This window comes from Prionailurus bengalensis, chromosome F2, assembly GCF_016509475.1.
Source record: "Prionailurus bengalensis isolate Pbe53 chromosome F2, Fcat_Pben_1.1_paternal_pri, whole genome shotgun sequence".
Lineage (NCBI taxonomy): Eukaryota > Metazoa > Chordata > Mammalia > Carnivora > Felidae > Prionailurus > Prionailurus bengalensis.
In genome coordinates, this window is record NC_057353.1 from 53,166,565 (window position 1) to 53,182,118 (window position 15,554).

At 37.1% G+C, this 15,554-nt stretch overlaps 1 protein-coding gene across 1 annotated transcript in view; it reads right to left on the reverse strand.

Annotated features, from left to right (window-relative positions):
• RSPO2 (R-spondin 2) overlaps positions 1-15,554 on the reverse strand; it is a 156,130-nt gene that overhangs the window by 51,453 nt on the left and 89,123 nt on the right. The window contains exons 4-5 of the mRNA XM_043601602.1: positions 2,877-3,020; positions 748-936 (exon numbers count right to left, since the gene is read on the reverse strand). Of these exons, the coding sequence (XP_043457537.1) occupies positions 748-936; positions 2,877-3,020 (333 nt within the window). The remainder of the gene's footprint in view (positions 1-747; positions 937-2,876; positions 3,021-15,554) is intronic.

Below are 15,554 nucleotides of genomic sequence, written 5' to 3' on the forward strand. Positions count from 1 at the left end.
CTTCATCTCTGGCAACGTAGCATCCGCTGGTGATAAAATAAATAGTAACAAGCGATTATGCTTTAAGAACCACAGTGACATCGCTAAAAACTGCATTTCAATGTACTGACTCAGCTTCAGCCAGCACCTGAGCTATGTATGCTTCTCCTAATTTGTAAATGGGCCTAATCCTGTTATTACAGAATAATTACTGCAAATCAGCACAATTACTACAAAGACATGAATAAACACACACATACCAGTAGCTGTTTTCTACAAATTATTATCCAAACAAAGGGAACCAGCTAATTGTGGTAACATTAAGACAACATTTATTCCTCCCTGTGTTTGGGCAAGTTTATTTTAAGTTGTCATCTTCAACTAGTAATGATGCAGATGATTTTACAGATTTCATAAACCCTCCTAATCTAAACTCTTCTCAACTGAAAGTTGGCCACTTCCCTCAGAGCAACATCTGCAGGGCACATCAGCCCCCCCCCGCCGCCCCCCCCACACACATTGTAAAACTCTCATTTTAGAAAGCTCATTTGTCATGTACTCTTCCAAATCATTTTCAAGGGATCACAAAAGTGAAATATTCACTTTATATTCTTCACATTTTAAGAATTTGTCTCTTAGTAACTACAGGATACATTTTACCCTGTCACCAGTCATATTATTAGGTTTCCTCTATGCGGAGGGAGGATGGTTAGGGAGAACAGAAGTCAGAGAGCACAGAGCCCACCATCGTTAATTCTCTAAACTCACCTCCCGGACAATGCCTCATGGCCATCTTACATCTCCTGGATTCAGCGATGGTTGGACATGGTATCGTGTCCTTTGCTGGCTTTTTAACAATTTGCCGTGTTCTGGTTTCCAGACCCCATTTAAATCCACATGTGCGATTATTTCTGCTACAAGCTCCCCATTCACTCCAATGACCAACTTCGCATCCTTCTAATAAAGAAAAAAAGAAAAAAAATACAAACACAGGTAACAATCCACTGTCAAACTTTATAGCTGTGTTTTCTCCACACCTCCTTCAGATAAATTATGTTTTACAGACCACAAAGACCTGTATTCCCTTTTCAGACACTTTAATATTTTGGACCATAGGGTTACTTTCATCTACGTCAAGGAACTGCCACTTAAGTAATTTAAAGACTATTACTTGTTTTTATCTTATTTTTTAGAGGAATGCCATTGGTCCCTTCTAAAGATACTGAAATACAGAGTCTTTAACAGATTCAATAGCTAAAACCAAGAGAAGAAAAGCCTCTTTTCAAATTATGACAGAAGATAAAATTTTACAGGTTAATTCCAAATGCCCCCGTGGCAACTCACAATTGTGTTAGTTTTACTGTGGAAGCCAGTACTCGGGGAAAAGGACAGGGAGTTTGTTTTCACATCTTCTGGTTATCAGAATCCTTTCACTAGCTGTCTAGAAACCACTGTCTATATCTCTTACTCCCTAAATTGGTGCTCTGTATCACTATAAGCAAGTATGGTCAGGTATTTGCAAATGTAGGTTTTCATGTAAAAGCTTTTAGTATCTCATTTTGTAAATTCCTATAGTGGAGATGTAGGCTCCCCTCCAAACACCTGGGATGGGGAATGAAAGGATAAAAATATGCAGAGTTAAACCTCCTCACCAAATTCACCATGCAAAAGCCCCTTTGCACTAGCAGATGACGACTCAGGCCCTGAGTCCACACACAATATTTTAGCATTTCAGATCTCAGCAGGCATAGTGGTTACACATAGACTTTTCAAAGCTATTTAAGAGTTTTTACTCAGGGAACTACATAGGGCTCTATTTGTAATTTTTTATACTTAAGGATTTCATAAGAGTTTCCACTGAACATTTGTAATGGGTGTGGGTCTTGCCTCTCAAAAGGAAATTCAACATTCTGAATATTCTCTTCTGATGACTTTTTTTTATAGGGTGTCACCTGTATGAACATATTAACCCCCACATAAACAAGAATATAAGTACACATTTCTTCAAAATCCTGTCATTTGAATGTGTTCTCTGCAAATTTTCAAATAGATCATTAGACTATTTCAACAATATTTCTGCAGAAAAAAAAGTTCTCATTTTTTAAGTCCCCATTTTAAGGGATGCAAAGTCTCATTTAATACACAATTCTGTTATAAATCCTCTCACATGTATAACATGTCAAATAGAATCCAGGGTGGTGAGAAGGGGGTGTGATGGTGATGCCATTACACCTGGACGTTAGATTCGTTAGATTAGGCATTCATCAAAATGTAGGCACTCACAGATCTTTACATTCTAATCAGTTGTCTAAAAATAGCAAAGTGTTTTTCAAACACTCAAAAATTGTAACATTTTTAAAACATGTACTCCTAACTGTTCATGAACAGTGTATATTAAGTTACACATTCTAGATATGTAAATTTAGTAAAAAGTAACATTGTTTTAATACACTTTCCAACATGCAGCAGATAATCCACAAAACATTTTGCACAAAATTTTTCTTTTCAACTTTTTAAATGGCTAAACAGGAAGCTCCATAATTAAGATACATTAAAAAGTGATAGAATAGTTCATGGTACTGCTTGAAATTTTGTTTTTTACAACTTCTAATATATGTATGTATTACAGATGATAAAAACATACCAGCATTTAAAGAGTTGAGCCTAGCCAATGTATGACTAGCAAATTTTGTAGGAAGATTTAATAGGACACTACCAATGTCACGATGCCTAAAAAAATTCAGCAAGGCAGCAAAGAACTTAAATAATTTTCAGTTCTAATTAACAAGAGAACCAATTTGTTTTTGGGTTAAATATATCCAGCATGCATAATTTTTTCAAGGAACAGGTGTTAAAATAAAAGTTGACGTTTGAAAGTTACATGAAAAACTACTCACCCACACATTCCATGGTTTCATCTAATGGTGCAAAACCATCTGGACATTCATCAAAGCAACGGCCTCTATGCAAATAAAAGCCTACTTTGCACTTGGTACAAAAGTCTTTGCTAAAGCAAGAATCACAGTTTTCTATTCTGCATCCTAAAAACAATTTTAAAGAGAAAAAGAAAATTTCAGTCAAAGAAATTTACTTGTTTTGCAAATAAAACTCACAAATTTACCGGTTAGCTCAATCGAAATTCTAGTGGTCAGAAAAATATGTGTTCAACTCATTTGTTTCCTAATGCCATCTCATTCTAAATCACTCCTACCTCTTCCAACAGCTCACCACATCAATAGGCTAAGAGAAAATTCCAGCCTAGGGCCCTAGGCAGCAAGCATAAGACCCTTCAGAAAATTTTGCAACTCCAAATGAGATTAAAACAAAGGATTAAAAAGAAAAAGAAAACACGCCCACTACAAATTGCATTGCTGCTGGGATTGAAATCTGTTCTGCTCTTCAAAAGACCTACAATGAAAAACACAATGGGAATACTCTAATCAGTATCTTCTGTTTTCAGGACAGTAAATTAAAATTCTCTTTAATGTTAGTCAGTGCTGACATTTACTTTCAGCAGAAGGTGTCTTAACTTGGAGGGATAGTATAGTCACTCTTTTTGAAAGCTTACAATGTGCCAAAGGCTTTACATGCATTTCCATTTAGTCTTTATAATAATCCTATAAGGTAAGCAGTCCTATCCCTAGTTTGCAAAAAAAGGAACTTGAGATCAAGAGAAAGTCACACAGCTAATAGAGGCTGAGGTGGTTCTTAAAGGCCCCCAAACTGATTGCCTTCTAAATCTGTATTCTTTTCTCTTTAATGTGCTAACAGAATTTCTCTAGGAACAGTTTGTTAAAAAGAAGTGCTTTTAGGTCTGCTATTTCTGGGTTTGAATCCCAGCTCTCCTCTTAGCAGCTCTGTGACTCTGGGCAAGTAACTACAGGGCTCTGAGTGTCTATTTCCTTCTGTATAAAACAGGGACACATCACTGACCTTACAAGACTATTATTGTGGAGATTTGTAATAGTATATGCAAATTGACTGGCTCATAATAGGCAGTCTGCACACAGAAGCAACAGGAGATTAGAAACGTGTATGTTTTCCACTAAACCACACACATTTCAACAAAGTGTAAAAAGAACTAATTTATAGACTAGTATTCTAGGTCAGATTCCCTGGTAGACCGGTAACATCTGGACTGGAGATAATTGGCTTACACAGGTGAAAATAAATATACTCTGCTCTTCAAGGAGAGGAAAGAAGAGAAGGCTGGAGGACTGGTTAATTGAAAACTCAGGTTTTCAACAGATTATATAGTGCATTACTATATGCACTATATAAGTTATATATATAGTTATATAACTATATATGTTAGTTGACAGCAACTGACAATATGTTGACCTCTAGGAAAACTCCATGGCATCACTTTTATTCATTTAACAAGCCTCTGAATGTCACTACTGTATTTGGTCCTTTAATAATTCAGAAAAGCTTTAAAATGTACAGTTGCTGCAAGCAAAGAGATAATGGAATAGAACATAGAACCAAAACAGGACATCACTGAATATTAAAATTTTGAAAATTGAGAAAGTGAGAAAACAGAATTTAAAGACTAAAAAATACTTTTGTTGAAATAGACTACAGTTTAAATAATGAAAGTTTCTGGACCCATAAAAAGTAAATAGCAACCTTCACCTTTCAATCTTGGGTCTAACAGGCTTCATGCATTAAATGACCATCATGACGCATCTAAGTCTGTTCCTAAAATGTTTTAAATTTACAAGTGGAAAACCAGTGCGTAGAAGTCCGTAGTCAAATTACACTATCACTCTTTGGGGGAGGATAGTGGGTAAAGAACAATTTGTCACCCCACAAAATATGCATTTGTAATCTTAAATGTTGTGACTTATATTTTAATAAAACTGTCATCTATAGCTAGTCAGTTGGTTCTTAATCATGACCAAAACACATTGTGTCCGCAAATTGTTGGTTGTCTTGCTTTTTCAAAAAAGCAAGCAGCCCTTCCTATTAGCTGAATTATTTTTCAAAATAATTATGAACATTCCAAAGGATAAAATAGAACTAAAGGGTAAAGACAACAAAGCATTTATATTAAGAAAAGAGAACTATACACTTCATAAATCTGCAGTTATCTACAAGGTCTGCCTTTTCTTTAAAACATGGATTATGCCAATAAGCTTTTTGGCCTAAAAGTTATAGCAGTAAGCATTTGGAAATAATTTTATAAGGTCCTCTGCTGATATTTACTCTTACTTGTAGCTCCCTTTCCTCATTTCATTCCATGCTCCTAATACCAGTTCACAGAATGTGGAATTTCTGAAATACCTATCATTCTATGTAAAAATACCTAAAGAAAATCTTGATTATTTGTCCTCAAATTTAAGGAGAATAAATATCTGATGCATTCAAACTGTAGACTACTACAACCATGAAGCAGCACAGGGTGAATTATAAGCAGTGACTGAGAAAAGCTCTGAGATCTATCAGTAAGTTAAAAAGGCCTGTTGCAGGATGTATGGAGTATGGTGCGATGACTACACATGTGTGATGTATGAAGGAGCCTAGAGAACTTGGGAAAGAGGTGGTGGAATTTTGAAATATGTTAAAAATTATACATTTCTGAATGATCTGAATCTTAATTTTTATTTGAGAGAGAGAGAGAAAGGGAATCTTAAGCAGGCTCCATGCTCAGCCAGGAGACTGACATGGAGTTGGATCCCATAACTTCGGCATCATGACCTGAGCCGAAACCAAGAGTCATATGCCCAACCAAGCCACCCAGGAGCCCCTGAATCATATGAATCTTTTATAATTTTAATGTGTTTATGCATTAAAAGTAAAACAGAAAAAGTTATTTTAATAAACACTGTGACCTGATTAAATTTACAGAAAACAACACTATATTAACATTGTGAAAGAAGTTATTTTGATTTTAACAGGCATTCCATCCTCAATTATGCCACACACAATTTCTTTTCAGAGTTATGTGCATGAAATTATACCCCTTATATGATAATGTTGAACTACCTTAGCCTTCAAAATACACAACTGTTTGACCATCTCATCAATATCTTTCATTTCCATATGTTCAATGGTGCTTTTCCTTCATTCAAATCATTAGGGGAAAAAAATATCAAAATATTTCTTATTTAACAAAGCATTTAAACAGAAGCTTTGATTGGCACCAAGTCCTGACATGATCTGAAGCTCCGCTAACCTTCCTGGGTCTCAGGGATCCTGCCACAACATAAAACCAACACAGGCAGCCCACACACTCAGAAGCCTAAACTGAGAGCACATCAAATCAAATACCTTTGAACCAAAAGCTTTTCAAAGCAACTGTCTCAACCACCTACCCTGCCAATCTACTTCTTGACATGCTTCCTGGAACCTCTTTATTACCAACTCCAGTTCCATCCACAACCGCCTGTCCCATTCAGCCACTTCTCCCAGATCTAACTCTTCTGCTTTGGAGAAAACCACTATTTGTAGGAACTTATAGTTCCAGGTTCCCCTCTAGCCTGTATCCATTCTCTCCCAGAAATTTCTTCAGCTTGTGATCCTTAAATAAGTGGGATTCACATCAACCTTATTAATTCATTTATATAAAAGTAAAACATTCTCGTTATCAATAAAAAAATCAAAACAGGTGCAGAAGATACAAAACTACTCGTATTTACCTGAATGGTACAACAGGACTGCTTCCCAAAAATAGCTATTTTATTAACAGTTCAGGAAAATCCTTATGTCAATTTTATAAATAAATGAGTTTTAAGACACCAATGAGATCATTCAATAGACTGATCAACTTTAGAAAACTCTATATGGCTTAAGAAAACAGAGATACCAGAGTTTGCTGAACAGAGGTCTCCATAAAAATCTATACTTTGTCCTTGTTCAGAAATAAGACCCTACTTTAGCCAACTTACATGCTTCTAAATTACAGTGCCTCCTCAAAAATGTAATCCAAGTGAGCACTGCCAATATTGGTTTAAGTAAAATTACTGTCCAAGTGAAACTGTGTCCAAATACAATCTGATGGGGCTGTCATTTGGCAAGGGGAACTTACTCTGGCCAAGAAACAAAAATAGGGTAGGTACCCCTCTCCTGTCCCTCCACAGTATCCACACAGGCTCTATTATAAAATTTTTCAAATTACACTGTAGTTCAGTTCAATAGTTCATTCCAAGCATTCCCCAAAAAAGGAGCACATGCCAGGTATTGTACCAGACCCTGAGAATATAAAATTATAATGCCCATTCCCTGTCCTAGAGGTGCCAAAGACAGGGGGGCATGAGGCACTCACAAAGCACTGCAATATAGCATAGTAGATATTAAAGGCATGTGCTGTGTACATTAGAGGCAGAAAATACAGATCCATTTCTGTTCTGCCATTACAGTTTTTCTTTCAGTCTGTAAATTCTTTGTTTCTAACACAGTGCCGGACACATGGTGGAGTTTTAATGCTTGCCAAATGAACGAACACAAGTGCCATTTAAAAACTCAATTCCTTTATATTTAAAAACCCATTTGAATGCTAGGTATGAGATTGCTTGCACATGCCCTGTAAATATCTGTTATATAGAGAGAAAAGCCATGGTTGCTGGAAAGGAATGCAAATCGTATTGGAAGAACAAATAGTCCAACACCTGAAAACAATTATAATAGAGAACTTAAGTATTGAAGTGTGGCAGGTAACATATGCCATGGAAGTTGGAACCTCAGCTGGGCAGGTTTTAAAGAGACAGAGGGAAGAGTGGAGTCTTGACGAGGGTGACTCCATTCATAATCACACAACAGAAAATTCATATGGCACATGATGAGCCCAATGAAGAGTGGCTTAAATGAGCTGGAGATCAGAAGTGGAAGATGGTTACTTTAGAGTAAATGGTTACTTTGCTGTAAGTGGGGAATTTACTTCTTACTTTGTTTCAAAAAAGGAAGTTATAAATCTCTTCAACTTTGTGTGAAGTTATATTTAAGTCATAATTAAAATTACAATTACAATTACATAATTAAAAATACAATTGAAGTTGTATTTAAGTCATAATTAAAATTAATAAAAATGAAGTTAGGCTCAAGATTAGGGCTTGGTCTAGCAGGGAGAGAGTCTTGATAGATTCTTGAGCATGAGAGCAACATGACCAAGATGGTACCCAGTTTGTTCCCTGATTTCAACAGACAGAAGCATATAGGGCGCCTGGGTGGCTCAGTCGATTAGGTATTGGACCCTTGATTTCAGCTTAGGTCATGATCTCATGGTGACGAGGTCAAACCCAGAAGGCAGGCTTTGTGCTGGGCATGGAGGCTGCTTAAGATTCTTTCTCCCTCTCCTCTGCACTGACTGTGCCCACATGCCTGCCTGCCCTCTCCCTCCCTCCCTCTCTCTCTCAAAAAAAAAAAAAAAAAAAAAGTGCCAGAGGTCAGGCATCATGATGGAGAGCTAGAGGCTCAAATGAAAAAGCAATGTTCCTGCATTTCAGGATCTTGGTCTACTAAAAGCAAAGGTACAGCGGCAGGCAATGAGGTAATAATGTGATTACTCCTTCGTATATACAAAGGGAGCAGGGAAGGAATGCTTTAGGAAACTTAAGTTTCCTGAAAGAAGAAAGAATGGAGGTAAGGAAAATCACCAAGAGGCTCAACACTAAAAGGTAATGCTCACAGGAAAGGGAGTTACAATGAACCAATAAAAGTGACAAACTGGGTAGAAGAGATGAAAAACCGAGAGAAACCAAAGATGCACAATTCTCCCCACCCCCAACTTTGGTATCAGCTCTCTCAGGGTTTTGGCACACCAGGAGAGGAAGTTTTGTTTATCTTCTCACCAAAAATTTAGATGACAACAGCCATCTTTTAAATGAATATCTCAGATGGCAATCAAGTAAACAAGAGAATTAAAACCTTAAATTAAAAGCATAGAAAAATCAGCCTTTGTTAAACCCAACTGTGAAAATGTAATTCCATACATTGCAATTAATTATTGGAGAAAGGGAAGCAATCGGTGAGGTAGACAGGAGCTCAGACACATACAAATGAACATTTTTCTATTATTTTTTGGTCATCAAGACTGTCAGGTACAGGCTGTCTTAGCACAACATGAAAATCTGACTGCTAATTGTTCAGCTGCCCTTTATTGTCAAAGCACCAGCATCTCCATTCAGAATGTGGCAGATGCTGACACCCACTAGGGGTATTTATTCTTTGGATTGCAGCTGTATCAAAAAGCATCAAGCTGGCCCCTGGAAAACCCCAGCTCGGTATACGCTAAAATTTTAACAGAAATTCAAGGGACAGGTTGTTCCAAAAGACATTCAGAATTAGAATTTTAGCAATTTTTCACATGGGAAGTACTAAACTGTGCAACTTAATATGAGTTTTTTTTATTGTTTAAATATTTTTAGGCTTCTCTAACAACTTCAGATATTCTTGTTTAACATTCCTTCTCAAAACTTGCAATGGCTTATGTATACTTAACTAAAGTTTTTAAGCTTTATGTTACCAAAGTCATGCATTTTCTAATATATACTATTGCAATAATCCCATTAGACTAAGGAATGATGAAAATTATTACCTAAAATTTTAAATTACATTTTTTGTAGTATGGCCTAGTTAGCTCATGAGAAGCTTCATGATATTTCAACCTAAAAAAATACATAAATAAAGGACTCAGAGGTTTCAGGACTCAAGTTTTCATACTTACTATTTGAGTGATGACAGAGAAAACCAGTACTACTGAGTTAAAAGAAGATCCAGGGTGGAAGTCTGTGTAAAACCCATTGCAATGGGTTTGCGTTAAGATTACCTTTATTAATTAGGAGAATTAGCACAGGATGAAATTCAACTATGTCAAGTGCAGAATAGGATACTCAGAACAGAATCCAAAGGCAGGAAACAAGAACTATGTTGAGAATATCATGACCTTTCAAATAGTACAGTGGTTAGCAGATCTGAGGTTAGCATCTTGGCTCATTTACCATTATGTGACTGTGGGCAAGTTGGCAAAACCCTTTGCCTCAGTATCATCATCTATATTAAAAAAAAAAAAAGGTTAACATCAGTCCTATCTTAGGGTTTTTGAGACATTTCAGAAGCTTGATAAAGGCAAAGATTTCAGCACAGTATCTACTGCGTAATTAGTGATCAAAGAATGTGAGCTATCATGAGAGTAAAACTTTACCAAACAGGACAGTCCAAGATGGCAGATGAAAGGAAGAACCAACAAAATACCAGGATACTCCATTTGTAGTAGATATACAGATGCGCATATATATATGTAATCATTTTAATAAATATTTATATATTTGCACTACTCAAATGAAAGACATTATCCTGAGACTAATGCCTGTCCTCAATATAATGGCTTTACCCTTCCTTTTTCATTTTTATTTTTTTAATATTTATTTACTTTAGAGAGAGAGTGCGTAAGCAAGCAGCCAAGGGGCAGAGAGAGGGAGACACAGAATCTGAAGCAGACTTCAGGCTCTGAACTGTCAGCACAGAGCTCAATATGGGGCTTGAACTCATGAACCATGAGATCATGACCTGAGCTGAAAGTCGGACGCTTAACCAACTGAGCCACCCAGACACCCCGTGTGGCTTTACACCCTTCTTTAGGCCATGCCGCTAAAGAAACAGAACACAATCATTTGTTGGTTACCTACATGAGAAGTCATCTACTCAAATATTAGGAACCAGGATTTAGGAAAATGGATCTAAATGTAATTTTGACCTTAGAAGTAAGAGAAATTACATCTTCTCTGTGCCCTACTACTCCTTTCACTATCAGATGGGAGGGAAAATACCAGACCTAACCATATCACAGGATTGTTTGGAGCATCACATTTAAAATGAGAACAAAAAGAACAGGTGAAAGGTACCACATAATTTTATCACTCCCTAGAGCTACATAAGCCTACCCAAAATATTGCTATCTTGTGTATCACAAAATATTAAATAGATATTAATAGAAAGGTGCAGGGCCCTTTACGTAAAATGAAGATTTTCAATTTATGAAGGGCACTAAAGGTGGTTTATCATGGCCATTGGGGCAGTGACACAAGCGTTGCAAAATTCTGGCCTTGTGTGTAACTTTAGTCAAATTTTAATTAGATAGGATGAATGGAAATTCATATGTTGTTTTTCAGATATCTATAGAGTTTTACCTTGCATGCCAAAAGTGTCTTATTTCAACTTTAAAGGATACATATGCTATCAAAAGTATTTTGTTTTCCTGACTCATTTTAAAGTGTTACAATAGTTCATTAAAAAAACAACAACAACACAAAACCTTGGGGCACCTGGGTGGCTCAGTCAGTTACGTATCAGACTCTTGATTTAGATTCAGGTTATCATCTCAGGGTTTCTGAGATCAAGCCCCACGTCAAGCTCTGTGCTGACAGCATGGGTCTGCTTGAGATTCTCTCTCTCTCTCTGCACCCCCCCATTCATGCTAATATATAAATAAACTTAAAAAATAAATACCCAAAACTCAAATTGGGAAATATATGTTGGTAGATGCATTCTAATATTAGAATGTTTAAAAATTATGTCTGGCCCACCCACAGAAAAAAATCTGAAGAAACACTGATGTTTATGTAAAATCATGCAATCAAACAATGAGGAACTATAAAAACGTTGGCTTCACTTCCTGTATATTCAAGTGATGCATATTTGAAGTATTCTCAAAATAGCTGAAATTAAAACTTGGACACATTTACTGAGAATACAAAGGCAGGTGTTTAAAGGGACTTTTTTTTTTCCTATTTAAAGCAAATGAGAGGGGAGGACAACTATCTCAAATGGAAGGAATATGGTAACAATGAAACAATTGTAAAAATCATAAAGCAAATTCATGTCTCTTATCAGATTTTATTTTCCTACCAAGTAGCAGATCTCTCATCTTGGTTACACCTTGTGTGCTTTTCCCTTTTTAACTTGTCAATTTTTCATATTAAGGTGGAACCAGAGCAGTTTATTGTAAACTGCAGACCTGAGATTTAGCTGAACTTTTCCAAATGTTGGCAAATACACCTCTGTCCACCCAACTAAACAGCAAAGTATATGGAAGCTAACATGGGGTTGCTGCTCTCCACTCAACCCTCATTCAAGGAAAACAAGAAGAATCTCTTAATCCCTTCACACTCTAAATAGGCTAGAGCAAGAAACATCAAACTTTTCCTCTAAAGGGCCAGATAAATATTTTAGGTTTTGTGGGCCATGCAGTCTCTGTCTAAACTACTCGACTCTGTTGTAGATCAAAAACAGCCATAGACAATATGTAGTGCATGGCTGTTTTCCAATAAAACTTTATTTATGAACACTGAAATATGAAGTATCATTTTTGTGTACCACAAAATATTGTTTCCCCTTTGACATTTTTCTCAACCACTTAAAACTCTCAAAGCTATTTTTTACAAGGGCCCCCCGAAAAGCTGGCAAGCCAGATTTTGCCCATGGGTCATAGTTTGCTGAGTCCTAGGCTAGAAAATGATTGAAATCCATGGGCACATTGAAGGAAGAAAGAACAAGGCTTCATGTTTAAAACACCAAATGGTAGCATTTAAGCTTAGGGAGGCATAATGATGTCTTAAATACATCATCTGGTGTGTACATAATACAAATATCAAATGAACAAGACGCTGCTGGAATTGAATTATCTCAACATGGGAACATTTGTACTTCCCTGTTTTTCATACTATATTGATAAATCAAGAAATAGGACTCCTTAGGAGTTATCAATAGATCAAAATTCCATGCTGCCTTTAATAAGCCTGTGGTTTCTTGATTACATATGCATTGACTAGTCAGTGAAGTGTTGGTTGGAGAGAAAGAAGGGAGAAAAATCTTACCAAACAATGCATTTTGGTTAAAACCTGCATTACAGTTATGCCTCCTGATATACAGGCTGATATATCTGCCCAACTCTGTGAAGGTAGCTTTGTTAGTTCTGCTTATCCAATTTGATTACAACAATAGATAGTTTCAGCCATGCAATGCAGAGGCTGCAAACCCTCGGGCTTGCCAGTGGACTCCTCAGAACTGCTTACTTGCTCCATAAGTGGGGATAACACTGCTTCCGTCCTAGGATTTCCAGGAGCAAATGAAAGGATGGATGCGAACACACTTTAAAAGCTGAAGTGCTAAGTAGAAGCTTTATTTGCACAAAGGAAAACAGACCACAAGGTAGCATCTGCCTTTAAAGCAGAATGATTCTGTCAAACTTGGGTCTAAACTGAAATGAGAAGCACATTCAAGAGAACTACAAACTCCTAAGAAAATTAAATGTAAGTGTGAGAAAGAAGACTTCTGTTACATATCAGAGCAAGCATTTTAGGACCCTAAATTAAAAATTTTTTAAATCTTCTGTTAAGAGTCCTGAAAATTACAAAGCCATGTTACAAACTACAAAGTGACAGAGAAGAAAATAAGTATTCTAGCTCTCAGGCTATTCGATATAATTTGGCTTCCAGAATAAATAGAACGAGTGCTCCATGATTTTTCTTTAGAGGGTTGTGTAATACAATTAAAGCAGGGTGTGCTCACAAGGTGCTAGAGCATCAGTGCTGTGGACCAGCATACGAAACATCCATAGTGTGAAGTGAAATCACCATTACTGTTGCTGTTGATGGCATGTCTGATGTGGTCTGCTTCTTCTAATCTTGATGGCTTAGTCACACCGGGGCTATAGGTCACAATGATCTAAACTAAGATGGCTCTGGGGTGCCTGGGTGGTTCAGTTGGTTGAACGTCCAACTTCGGTTCAGGTCACGATCTCATGGTTTGTGGGATGGAGCCCCGCGTCAGGCTCTGTGCTGACAGCTCAGAGCCTGGAGCTTGCTTTGAATTCTGTCTCCTCCTCTCTCTGCCCCTCCCCACGTGTGCTCTGTTTCCCTCTCAAAAATAAGTAAATGTAAAAAAAATAATAAAAAATAAAATAAACTAAGGTGGCTCCGCCTTAGCCACAGAAAGACCACTGTGATCTTCCAAAGCTCAAGTTTAAAATCCTTCAGCAGCTTCCCTTTGCTTCCAGGTTCAGTTCAAACCCTTGATTTTAAAGCCCAACATCCCTCTGTCTGGACATATCCTTCTACTTCCCTTGCCTCATTGCCATGGTACCTTTACCCTGGCAATGCTGAAGTTTCCTCTAAACTCCCCATGCCCTCCCAGCATCCAGGTACCTGAGACAACAATTCTACTCTCGTGGTTGTTCTTACATTCATCATAATCCTCCCGTCAAATGAAGATCTCATGAAGAAAACAGAACATGTCTTATTCTATTCTGCATCACAGGGCCTAGCATAGGTGCTTGACATAACATTGGATGACAGGTATAGCTGCCAAATGACTAACAAATCCATTAAATTTCTATCAGCTTAAAATAAATACTGAAACGGAGTCTGCCTTGTACATTTTAATGCAATAGCATGATTTTGGTATAAAAATACTTTACATTATAAAGAGCTCCATTTCCGAATTAGGCACCAACTGATTATATATGGTGTTGAAGCTCTTAGATTTTTTTTTTTATCTTTGTCTAAGGAACAAGAAGTATGCATATTCCTTAACTGTAAACCAAGTAGAAATGAGCATTGCACGGAGATAGGATTTTGCAGAAACTAGACTTAAAATATATATAAAGTCACAAAGAGACCAATATGAAAATGGTGACTGCCAACAGTAAATATTACTCAGGTTTTTTTTCATAGACTTATGACAGTTATTGGAACTAGAAGACTATTGCCCTAGACCATACTATGTAACTTGTGTAAGCTTGCAAAGCTAGTTACTTTTAGAGCTCAAATCAGAGCTGAGTTCCTTCTAATGTAGTGCTCTTTTAAAGATGTAATATAAGGGAAATATAAATCAAAACCACACTGCGATATCACCTCACGCCAGTCAGAGTGGCTAAAATGAACAAATTGGGAGACTATAGATGCTGTAGAGGATGTGGAGGAACAGGAACCCTCTTGCACTGTTGGTGGGAATGCAAACTGGTGCAACTGCTCTGGAAAACAGTGTGGAGGTTCCTCAAAAAATTAAAAATAGACCTACCCTGTGACCCAGCAATAGCACTGCTAGGAATTTACCCAAGGGATACAGGAGTGCTGATGCATAGGGGCACTTGTACCCCAATGTGTATAGCAGCACTCTCAACAATAGCCAAATTATGGCAAGAGCCTAAATGTCCATCAACTGAGGAATGGATAAAGAAATTGTGGTTTATATACACAATGGAGTACTACTTGGCAATGAGAAAGAATGAAATATGGCCTTTTGTAGCAACGTGGACGGAACTGGAGAGTGTTATGCTAAGGGAAATAAGTCATACAAAGACAGATACCATATGTTTTCACTCGTATGTGGATCCTGAGAAACTTAACAGAAGACCATGGGGGAGGGGAAGGGGAAAAAAAAAGTTAGAGAGGGAGGGAGCCAAACCATAAGAGACTCTTAAAAATTGAGAATAAACTGAGGGTTGATGGGAGGTGGGAGGGAGGGGAAAGTGGGTGATTGGCATTGAGGAGGGCATTTGTTGGGATGAACACTTGTTGTATGAAAACCAATTTGACAATAAATTTCATATTTAAATAAATAAATTCATATTAAAAAAT